General features: G+C 51.5%; 1 protein-coding gene across 3 annotated transcripts in view; it reads right to left on the bottom strand.

Moving 5' to 3' along the window:
- LOC132678061 (long-chain-fatty-acid--CoA ligase ACSBG2-like) overlaps positions 1–12,140 on the bottom strand; it is a 32,153-nt gene that overhangs the window by 6,223 nt on the left and 13,790 nt on the right. For all 3 annotated transcript variants that reach the window (XM_060629970.3, XM_060629968.3, XM_060629969.3), the window contains exons 5-10: positions 11,678–11,798; positions 9,359–9,442; positions 6,968–7,117; positions 3,381–3,557; positions 574–755; positions 177–416 (exon numbers count right to left, since the gene is read on the bottom strand). In XM_060629970.3, coding sequence (XP_060485953.3) covers positions 177–416; positions 574–755; positions 3,381–3,557; positions 6,968–7,117; positions 9,359–9,442; positions 11,678–11,798 — 954 coding nt within the window. The remainder of the gene's footprint in view (positions 1–176; positions 417–573; positions 756–3,380; positions 3,558–6,967; positions 7,118–9,358; positions 9,443–11,677; positions 11,799–12,140) is intronic.

The raw sequence follows: 12,140 nt of genomic DNA, 5'->3' as shown, positions 1-12,140 counted from the left end.
GCACATGGGGGCTTCCTTGGTCATGAGGATGTAGGGCTTGGAGGCTGGAGAGCAGGGGCCATTCTGGACACTCAGGCCAGGGTTCCTCTTAGCTCAGTGGCTTGCCCACCCTCCCACCTTTAACCCCTGACCCCCATGTTGCTGGAGGGCTGGGGGTCTGCCCAGGAGGCCAGTACCTTTGAATCCTGTAGCTCTCCCGGCTGGATGCGGTGTGGGGTCCTGAGCTTTCACTCATACCGTACATCTCGCCTATGGGTATGTCCAGGCTTAGGAAGAACTCAGCGGTCTGTTGGTTGAGGGGTGCGGCTCCGCTGATAAAAGAGTGGCAGCGATCAAGGCCAAGGGCGCTCTTGACTTTGCTGAACACGAGGGCCTTCGACACGCGGTAGCTTATGGGAGTATCGTGTGTCCTGTGACTAAGAATGCCAAGGACAAAAAAAAAAAAAGAATGCCAAGAACGGGTCAACAGTCATGGACAACCAAATGGGAGTGGGTGGGGAGCCAGCTGGAGAAGGCTGAGCCCCTTCACCCCCTGCCCTCTCCCGGCCTGGCCCCACTGGACCCTGCACCTACCCCAACATCCCTTTTGTATTGATCTTGAAGCCAATAACTCTTCCCCATGAAAACACCTTCTTCCTCAGGCTTGAGAATTTGGCGCCAGTTTCCTTTATCCTCTCCTGCATCTTCTCCCAGATTCGGGGCACCCCCAGGAAGGCAGTAGGCTTTACCTCCTGCAGAGTATTGATCAAGGTGCCCTGCAAGAGACCGAGCTGATCTGGCCGCGCCTGCACCTCGCATGGAACCCACATGTCCATCTCTCCCCAGCCGTCCAGCTCAGCCCAGGAGTACCTTCTCTTTGCTGATTGGCCCAGGGTGAGTTCCCCACCCAAGGGAGCCAACCCATTGGCTGGCCGGTAGCCAATCAGATTTCGCACGCTCTCTAGGGATTTGGTGGAGCCCACAGACTGGTAAAAACAAACCAACCAACCCACACCTGACCCAAGCCTGGAGTAGAATTTTGCACAACCGTTAATAAGGATGTAAGATTCTTTCCCGGTTAGATTTACGGGTTCAGTGCAATCCCTGTCAAAATCCAGGCAGGTTTTTCCACACAGATAGATAAGCCCACCTTAAAAATTTACATGGAAATGCAGAGGACCTAGAACGACCAAAGCAGTTTTGGAAGAGAAGAACAGAATCGGAAGAAATACTATTTGATTTTGCAATGTATTCTAAAACAGGGCGATTGCCCTGGTTTGCTCAGAACTGAAGGAGTTCATGGAACATGGGACTTTCAGTCATAAAACTGGGGATGTCCCAGGCAAACCAGGGCAAGGTGGTCGTCCTGCCAGAAAGCCAGAAAACTCCGGTCAGTGCGGTTCTGGCATAAGGACGGACGTACAGTTTGACGGGTAGAGTACATTTATGAGCAGTCCAGTGGAAGAAAGGCTATTTCATATCCTGGAAAATAAAAGAGCCCAGCTTAGTGTCTTCTCATCAAACGCAAAAGTGAACTCAAAACGGAGCACAGACCTGAGTGTAAGAGCTAAGATGCAGAGGCTTTGTGGGACACACAACAGAAACCTCTGTGGCCCCGGGGCAGACAGGGGTCTCTTGCATAGGGCACTACAGTCATGAAAGAAAAGAGAAACGACCTCATCGGAGTTAAAAATGAGAAGACACGATACTGGCAGGAGGTACTTGTAAACCAGCATTTCGTTAGAACCCAACCATAAGAAGATACACAACCAAATTTTAAATTTCTTTTTAAGTTGTGTTTACTTATTTTGAGAGATAGAGCGAGCATGAGCAGGGGAGGGGCAGAGAGGGAGAGAGAGAATCCCAAGCAGGCTCAGTTATGTCACTGCGGAGCCTGACGTGGGGCTCGAACCCACGAACCATGAGATCGTGACCAGGTGCCCCAACCAAATTTTTAAATGAGCAAAAGAGGGGCGCCTGGGTGGCTCAGTCGGTGAAGCGTCCGACTCTTGGTTTTGGCTCAGATCATGATCTCACGGTTTGTGAGTTCAAGCCCCATGTCGGGCTCTGCACTGACATTGTGGAGCCTGCTTGGAATTCTCTCTCTCTCTCTCTCTCTCTCTGTCTCTCTCTCTCTCTCTCTCTCTCTGTCCGCCCTCTCAAAAATGAATAAATAAAAAAAAAATTAATGAGCAAAAGATTTGCACAGACTTTTTCTCCCAAAGAAGGTATACAGCCGGTACCAAGCACATGAGGCGGCACTCCCCCCACCCCCCACCCCCACACACACACCGTTAGTCATCAGGGAAATGCACACAGCGCCTTCCTGCCACTGAGACAGCAGCGGTAGGGACAGCAGTACCGTGGCCGCTCTGGGGGGAGTATGAAATGAGGCGGCCAGCTTGGAAACAGTGTGACAGTTTCGTAATATGTTAAGATACTTTATCACCTGTTGGGTTGGTGGTTTGGAAACTGTTGACAGTATTAGGAGTTGATAAGGATGCGGAGGGAAGGGAACGTCTCGGATCTTGAAGCTGCATGTGGGTACAATGAAGCAATCAGCCAGAAAAGAAAGTGTTTGTCATCGAGTGGCTACAACATCTCAGACACGAGCACGGGGGATGTGGGAGAGGGGCCAAGGAGATACCGAAGCGGAAAACAAAATGATGAGAGGAGTCTGCCAGGAGAACAACAGGAGAACAAATCTTCTAGAAGGAGTCACAAAGGCCGTAGGACTTAGCATGCTCGATGCCTCTGGGCAGAGTCATGGTCCCCTGAATATGTCACACCCTAACCCCAGAACCTGTGAATATGTTCTCTTTCACAGCAAAAGGGACTTTGTAGATGTGGTAAAGGGCCTTGAGATAGATTTGGTTTTTTGGAGCTTTTTGGTGCTGGGAATACTGACTTAAACACACACGCACGCACACACAGACACATACATTTTGCTTTAAAAAATTTTTTTAAAATGTTTGTTTATTTTTGAGAGAGAGACAGAGAGACAAAGCGTGAGCAGGGGAGGGGCAGAGAGAGAAGGAGATGCAGAATCCGAAGCAGGCTCCAGGCTCTGAGCGATCAGCACAGAGCCCGACACGGGACTTGAACTCATGAACGGTGAGATCATGACCTGAGCCAAAGTCAGACATTCAACCGACTGAGCCACCCTGGCCACCCCCAATACGTTCTGCTTTTAATACCAGTCACATTGTTAGTTTGGGGTGGTTCAGCGTACCACCTACACAACCATATGGGGATGCCCTGACGTGGGTAAAGACATAAACTAAAAGAATGTAGTCAACTATTTCCACTGCTCCTGTGTTGCAGCGTAAGAGAGAGAAGGAACCCCTGGACGGAGGACTCAACAAAACCACCCCCTAACCCCGGGCTGCCCTCAGCCTTACCTTGAGAGCGTCTGGCTGAGCAAAGTAGGTGGAGGCCCCGATCTTCATGGTGACCCAGATGTCCATCATCTGAGCCGCAATGTGGCTGAGGGGGAGGTAGCTGACCACCACCTCCTGCTTTTGTGCAGCAGTAGACAGGCCACAGTTCTTTGCTGCTGCTCCTGCCGTCCACGTGATCTAGAACACAAGTCGGGCTCACCACCCAGGGTGCCCCGCCCTTGCCAGGGGGCCGTTTCGGTGCAATTATTTAACGCACGCTGACAAAGCACCGACTGGCTGCTCGGCAGTGCTGTCCTACTTTGTAAACAGCAAGTCATAGCATCCTGGGGTCGGTAGCTATGATTCTGTACATTTGACAGGTGGGAAATAGAAACACGGAGCAGTTAAGGAACCTGCCCGAGGCTAAGGGGAGCTGTGAAAATAGTGGGCAGCTTTGGGGCTTGAAGAGCCCCTTGGATCCAGCAACGGGCCCTAGAACCAGAACGTCTTCATGGAGAGTCAGAAATCCAAAGGACTCAGTGAGTGTCCCAGGATCAAATCCTGACTCCACTACTTGCCCACTAGGAGGCCCCGGGCTCTTTGCTCATCTGTAAAATGGGCACAGGGGCTTCTCCTGTCCAGCAAACCAAACAGCCTCCCATAATCCCATCACACAAACACGCAGCAGTTAGCACATCCGTGGTTTTCTTTCCCCACCGCATGCCTCGATGTGAAGTCTTGGCAGATGTATAATTTCGCAGTCTGCATTTCTCACTGGTATCGTAAATCCCCGGCAAGGAATTACCTCATTAATTTCAGCCACACGGGCCTCCACGCTGTTCCTTCGACACACGAGGCAGGGTCGTGCCTCAGGGCCTTTGCACATGCTGTTCCATCGGCTCGGAATGCTCTTCCTCCAGCTTTCCCCCCAACTGAGTCTTTCTTGAGTATTACGTTTCTGCTTAAATGTCGCCAACTCAGAGAGGCCGTCCCATGCCCCCCAAACCGACGTTCCCGTTGTCTGCCTGATCCCCTGGATGTCATCACCACAGCCTGCATGATTTTATCTGCTCATTCCCTGTCTTCCCGAGGGCCCTCATTGGTTCAGTGCAGACTTGATGCGTGTTTGTTGAGGGAGGGAGGAGAGAGATGAGACGTTTAAGTGTGGTGAAGTTTGCTACGCACTGGCCCATCGCGAGCCCTCAGGATCAGGCCCACTTCTTCCCCTGGGCCTCAGGATGGAGGGAGTTTCCTTCTTTTCCACCAGCCCGTTGCTTACAGCCTGTGCTCTGAGGCACCCAGCAACCATTCGTCCAGGGAGGGGGCTTGGCATGTGTAGACGATGAGGTCGGCCCCTGGTGTCGACCCTCCTGGGTTCAGATGCTGGCCCAGGGACGTTGAGCACGTCATTTTCCCTGTCTGAGCCTCGGTTTCTTATCTGTGAAAGGGGTTCACGACAGTTTCCCTGGCGGTAATGGGTTTAGTGAGGGGTTCACACATGCTTATGTTGGCGTGGCACAGAGTGCCCTGTAAGTAGGAGAAACCTGGACCTGTCGTGTCTACTGAGATCACCGGGCTAGCTTTGACTTCGTGCTTTAAAGACGATGATGTGGGCACCTGGGTGGCTCAGTCGGTTGGGCGTCCGACTTGGGCTCAGGTCATGATCTCACGGTCCATGAGTTCGAGCCCCGCATCGTGCTCTGTGCTGACGGCTCAGAGCCTGGAGCCTGCTTTCAGAATCCGTGTCTCCTCCTCTCTCTCTGCCCCTTCCCTGCTCATGCTCTGTCTCCCTCTATCTCCCCAAAATAAGTAGACATTAAAAGAGATGGTGATGTGATTTAACAGCGAATGTTAGCACGGCTGGGTATGGCTTGCTGCGTGTCCGTGTTTATGCTGTGGGTTTCCCTGCCGCGCGTCTGTTCGGAGCTGCGGTGTTTTCCTTTCCCCTCACGGGGGGGGACATTGGACATTGAACATTGAACTTGAGACACTGAACCTCTGCGTCTGTCCCCGAGGTTGCTTCCTCTGGGGGAGCCAGCCACCGCACGACGTTCCGTGACCTCGGGGCCACTGCGTGGCGGGGTACCCCAGGCCACGTGAGACAGGTGCGTGCGCCCTTCTTGGGCCAGGAGGCACCAGCTGACGCTTCCCGGGGCCAAAGAATCTCCCCGCTGAGCCCCGCCTGAACTCCAGACCCGGAAGGAATCCACTGCTGGGGTTTTAAGGCAGCCCGAGTCACCCGACACAGTATCTGAAGTAATTTACTCCGTGAGGCATCTCTAAGAGGAAGAAGCCCTTCTGGTCTCCCTGTTACAGATGGGGAAACTGAGGCCCCGAGAAGATGAGGAACTTGTCCCAGGTCACACGGCCAGCAAGTGGGAGTGCCAGGACTCAGACCCAGGTGGGCTCACGGGGGGACCTGTGCCGATCACCCTTATGGGAGGGGAACGTCTCCCCGGACACGACGGACGAGACGAGAGGGAGAGACGCTGGCCAGGGTAGGGTGAGGGCCTACCTAGGTTCCTTGCATCCATTTATTCACGGATTCCATAGAGGCCCTGGGGTGCTTTATTTTTGTGGGTGTTTTCAACATGGAAGCCCGGGAGGGCTTCGTGGAGGCGATAACGTGTGAGCAGGGACCTGAAGCAGGTGAAGCTACAAACTGTGGGGCTCTCTGGCAGCGAGAGCGAGCAGAGGGCACGGCCTGGTGCGTCTGCTGACCGTCCGTCTAGGCTGGGAGGCAACTTCGCGTAAACACTAGCGATCGTGCTGATGGAGACCCACCATCGCCGGTCGGGGGCGCGTCCTGCGGATGCTTTTCTGCTTCTAAAATGCACACGCGTGCGCCTTGCTTGCTGACGTTGTTTAGTTTTTAACACAGGGCACGGTTTGCCCCGTCTGCCGCTCTGCCCCTGGCTTGGACGTGTTTACGTCGCGTCTCTGCTTAAAACCCGACCTGCTTTCTGTCCCTGTGGATAAGTTGGCATTTCTTAGGTTTTATATAAATGGAATCCCTTAGCATCTGTTCCCTATTTTTTTCCTTTTTTCTCCTGTAACGATGATCTAAATTGCTTTCGCTAAAAAGACATAAATTGCCTTCGCTTGTGGACTCTGTCCAGACATATATGTCTTTTCCAAAGACGCAGCCTTTCCCGAGTAACCAAAACAGCGACTTCTGCTTTACTTCCGAAGCACAGAATGTGTGTTCTGCTCTCTCACATACGTGTCTTACTATCAAACACCGTCAGTCCTGAGCTCTCTCCAAATGGGAACTCATTTCATTTTCAAAACAGCCCGCCAGGCGGGGATTGTCGCACCACACCCATTTTACAGATGCGCAGACCGAGGCCTGGGGCCGTTGGGTTAAGTCCTGAACGCAGGTCTGCTCTGAAGTCCTTGATTTCAGCCCTTGTGCTACACTGCCCTCTTTGGAAGCGTTCTCATGACTGTTCCATGCTTCACTGGGTGGGAGCCGTCGTGTGCCGGGCCCCTAAATGCCACCCTGCCCCTGTGGGTCAAGAACGGAAAGAGCCTGAGGGCCCCTGGCCCAGGGTGCAGGGACTCCGGGTGCTACCGAGTTCATCACTGTTGGCAAAGACCACACTTACGTTGTCGTGGCTCAGCATCACTCCCTTGGGGATGCCTAAGGTCCCAGAAGTATAAATGATCACTGCACACTGATTGGGCCTCTGGCTTTCCATGATCTGGTCCAGCTGGGAATCGGGGATGCTGTTGCCAAGCTCCATGAAATCATTCCACTGTGGAAAGAAGAGACAGGCAGAGCATGAGGACCCCAGATGTGAGGGTGACCCACGACATGCCAGGGGTCGCCCTCCCCAGTCACGTCGGGTACCAGCAGCCTCTCTGAAGCACGACTGCCAGCATGAGGGAAGGCTTAGGATCACCAGTCCTGGTGCCTCTTTAAAAAGCCCTAAAACGTTTGCTTCTCCTCCTCCACTTCCTGGCCCGGCTGCTGGGTCTGGGCATGTGACGGCCGCTGGTCCAATCGCACTGAAGGTCAGGGCTTTTGCTGGAAGTGCTGGGGCAGGAGTGAGTCATCTGGACACGAATGAGTCAAGATGTAGCCCCGGGAGCCGCCAAAGGTCAGCCGGCAAGTAAACAGGAACCAGCCTTCTGAACCAAGGTGGCCAGACTCCAGAGCCCGTGCGCTTAACTGCCTTCAACTACGATGCCTCAGAAGGCGCTGCTGGGTTGTGTGAACGGAGTGGCCGCACAGGATCTGTAGCACTTCTGCCCGGGAGCCCCAGCACGGCTCTGGGTGAGGGCGGTGCCCTGGATTCCAGACGGAGGGCACGCAGCGTCCTCCAGAAGTGGAGCCAGGGTGATGCCGGCCCCACGGCAGCAGGTCATGTCTCAGGGCGTTTGTGGTTTCAGCGAGGACAGCGCTGCTGACAACTAGCAGGTGGAGGCCAGGGGCACCGCCTGGCATCCGACACCTCACGGTTCGGCCGCACGACTAAGAATGATCCGCCCCAGATGTCCAGAGCAATGAGGTTGAGAAACCCCACTGTAGGTAGTGTTGCCAACAAGGGAGTTTTTTGTTTTTGTTTTTGTTTTTTAAGGTATCCAGACCTCAGATATTGTTGCTGTGGTGGCCACTCTTAACCTCTAAAATGTCTGTGATTCTGATCAGCTTTCTTCCTTAATCAGTCGCCATCCTGGTCTTGATATTTGAGTGTTTTCTGGAAGGCACACAAGCTGCCGAGGGTTCTGGTTGGCAGAAAGGATCATGGGCGCCTTTTGTCCGCCTTGCACGGAGGGCAACCCGGAAAAACTCCGTGACGTGTTAGGACTTCTGATCCAAGTCATGAGTTTGAGAGTCTGATCACATGGGCGTTAACAGGAGCTTGTCTCGTGGCTTCTGTGAGATCACTCCGTGTACCGTCACGCACCTCACCCCTGCTTCGGCTAGCCTGACGTCACCATGCTTGGAGACGCCGCAGAGAGAGAGGAAGGTATAGGAGGAGGAGCCCGGGCTGCAGGACCACAGTGAGGACTCGACACTTAGCCTCTAGGGCAAAGTTTAAGAAGATGCAAACAACAGAATAAAACAAAAGGGCAACAAACCTTTGGTAATCAACATAAGTAGTATTTTAATGCAATATTTTTAAAGTCACTAACAACGTAAAAAAAAAAAAATCCATGATGGGGGCACCTGGGTGGCTCGGTTGGTTAAGCGTCCGACTTTGGTTCAGGTCATGGTCTCATGGTTCGAGCCCCATGTCATAGGGAACCCGTTTCAGATCCTCTGTCCCCCCTCCCTCTCTGCTACTCCCCTGCCCTTATTCTCTCTCTCTCTCTCTCTCTCTCTCTCTCTGCCCCTCCCCTGTTCACATGCTTTCTGTCTCAAAAATAAACCTTAAAAACACGTTTTTAAATCCATGATGAATGAAATATCAAAAATTTAAATAAAGACAGGCTCCAAGAACGCTGCTGGTCCCAGCCATAGCAGAGCCGCTCAGCCCCGGATGCATAGTAAATGGTGCTTAATGGTTTTAGCAAAATAACCAATTCTGATTTGGATATAAAGTAAATATTTAAAAAAAAATTTTTTTTTTTAACATTTATTTATTTTTGAGACAGAGAGAGACAGCATGAACAGGGGAGGGTCAGAGAGAAGGAGACACAGAATCTGAAACAGGCTCCAGGCTCTGAGCTGTCAGCATAGAGCCTGATGCGGGGCTCGAACTCGCGGACCGTGAGATCATGACCTGAGCTGAAGTCGGCCGCTCAACCGACTGAGCCACTAAGTCACCCTTAAAGTAAATATTTAAACTCAATGCTGTGAGTTTTCACACACCTAATTTCCCACAAGGCAGTATTTTTTCAATGACCTTAACGCTCTGGAAAAGAATTAATAACAAAATGATCGTTGTTGTCTTAAGCCGTCAGTCTGGGGGGAGATTTGTTTCACAGCAATAAATAACCAGAGCACACATCTTCCCTTGCGAACCACCCCCCCCAACTCCCACACTTACAGAGTACAGCTTATCTCTACTCTCCTTCATTGGCAGCTTGTACTGGATGATCACTTTTAGGGTATCCATCCTGCCCCGCGGAATCTGAAAGAAAGTTTCGCGTGGGCCTCTTGGCCCTGGGAGAGATTGAAGGCGGGTGCCCGTCCCAAGCAATCTCCCACAGCCGCCCCAGCCTCCTTTCTTTGTCCTGCCCACCCTGTACGGCACTGCTGTTTGTCCCAACTGACAGGACACGCCCTGGTCTCTGGACTGCTGGGTTCCCTGTGGTCCGTATCAGTGGCATCCTGCACTTAAAGGCTGGTGAAGCCCACAGCCTCCTGGGTTCTGCCACACACACAGCTGTGGCTGTTGCTTGGTGAGCTTGCCCCTTGTGCTCTGCGGCCAGGAGCCAGCTAACCTTCTAGCTGGAATTGGGCAACAAAAATTCTCTGTGAAGGTGACCGGGACCTGGACAACTTGAGAACTTTCTACCAACACCTAAGACGCCAAGGTTCAGTTGAGCACGCCTGCAGGATTCTTGTATCTTGTTGATGCAGAGGAAGGGGTATGCCTCTGTGCCATGACAGAAGTCACTTCCAGCACCCAGTGTGGTAATTACAATTATAACCAAGACCCCCGTGTGGATTGAGAGAAAAGAGGACAGAAGCGCTCATGACGGTCAGACAGGAGGTTTCTGGAGAGGAAGAGAACAGACCTCTAGAAAGCTTGGAGCAGGCAGTGGCCGGGGATGTTTGAGGACTGTGTAAAGTCTAAGATGGCTAGGACTCTAGCCCTCTAGAGTTGGAGGGCTGTAAGCCATGAGTATCACCCAGAATCAAAGATTTCCAAATGGAACTGAACGTCCAGTTTGGGAGGAGCGTGTCAGAAGCCTGGCTTTGAATCTTGCATACGAAGGATCCGCATTATTTTCTAATGGTGGAAAACCCAACTTGTAAGCCCCACTCTTCATCCACCCCACTGTTTGTTCTGCTCTGCTATGAACAGAACAAACAGGGAATGACATGAGTGTCAGGGACCACAGACACATCACTTAATTTCAGGGTCGGCTGGGTGGCTCAGTCGGTTAAGCATCTGACTCACAGTCCGTGAGTTCGAGCCCCACGTCAGGCTCTGTGCTGACAGCTCAGAGCCCGGAGCCTGCTTTGGATTCTATGTCTCCCTCTGTCTCTGCCCCTCCCTGGCTCATATTCTCTCTCTCTCTCTCTCTTTCTCTCTCTCTCTCTCTCTCTCTCTTTCTCTCTCTCTCTCAAGAATAAATCAACATTAAAAATTTTTTTAAAAGAAGAAAGAAAGCAATTTGAGAAAGCTCAAGGCTGGAGGGGGAAAGTCTGCTCTCCCTGAACCAGGTCAAGGATTAGGCATCCAAGGAGGCTTGGCTGCCAAGTGGTCTGTTTCACTGGGTCTAGCTGATATCATGAGTCTGGAAAGTCTGCCCTAATTTCAGAGATGTTAAAATGTGGGCAGACATGCCAGCGGTGATTGCAGGATGCCATTGACGGCAAGATACATCTCAACTCCAGAGACCTTAAAAAGTAGAGAAGTGTGTAATCCAGAAATATGGTGTTGATGCAAGCATCCAGGGGGCCCTTGGGCTGAGTGGTGAATCTGGTCACCTAGGCTCACCCTCCTGAGGATTCCCCTTCCCATAGGATCTTCCTGCCAAAAGATGGGTGAGGAAAGTGCGGCTCATTCAAATACTAGGAACTGAGAAACTTTCTACAACATCCATACGAAGATACTACAAGAAAACAAAAGGGCAGTCGGAGGGGAGCCAAATTTTGTACACAGAGAAAAGTCACCACAAAGCAAAGGAAAATTGCCACCCAACATTCCAACATAAAATTTAAAACAAAGTAGACACAGCTGGGAAGGAAGAACACAAAGCAAACATACAAGCACTGAGGGAAGAGAGAGCCACACCAGAAAAAGGTGAAACAGGAAGTGGTGGAACTTAGGAAAGAAATAGAAGAGAAAGACCAGCATTTTATAAATTATGACAGTTACAAAAAATATAATTACAAGGGGTATAAGTCTCAAAATAATTACATTTCTAAAAGAAAATAAACAGCAGACTGTACATAAACATATTCTGAAAATAGAAGCTTAGGAAGTAGAGTTAACATGAGTCAGAAATTAAATCTCCTTGGCTCCACCCTGCTCCCCCTACTCACACCAAAGTAGCCTTAGTGAACCCGAGAATGGGGCCAGCCCCCTCACCCCACCTATCTCTTGCATCCACCTGGGAGCGACAAGACATGTAGTCAGAGCCCTGAGGTCCCCTTGGGTGACTGGCGGACAGTGTTTGGGTTAAGGTTTTACCGAAAGGATTTTCTGTAGCTGTAGGTCATTCTCAACCAGCAGGATGTTCACTTTGGCATGAGTAATGACGTATTGACAGGCGTCCGCAGAGTTGGTAGAATAAATACCAACACAAAGACCCCTGGGAAAAGAAAACGTGTGTGTGTGTGTGTGTGCGTGCGCGCACGTACACACCCCCACACCTTAAAGTGAGAATGTCCTGGAAGGTGGGGGAGGGGAAGGGTCTATAGGCAAGTTCTGAGTTTGCAACCTTGGCACCAGCTTACTTCCCTCCACAAGTTAACCAGGATGAGAACAGCAAAAATGAGGGTAATGAGAGCAGCAGCTCCTATAATGTCATTGTGACGGCAGATCACGGAGCCCACACAGGGTCTCACTTTATAGATGAGCATTTTATAGGGCACTTTGTTCTAGCAATAGATGCTAGAAGTGGGATTTGGACCTATACTCAGCCACCTGTTCC

The sequence above is a fragment of the Panthera onca genome, chromosome A2 (genome assembly GCF_046562875.1).
Source record: "Panthera onca isolate mPanOnc1 chromosome A2, mPanOnc1 haplotype 2, whole genome shotgun sequence".
Taxonomy (NCBI): domain Eukaryota; kingdom Metazoa; phylum Chordata; class Mammalia; order Carnivora; family Felidae; genus Panthera; species Panthera onca.
Note: the sequence above shows the minus strand (reverse complement) of the source record. Positions and strands in the feature narration are given on the sequence as shown.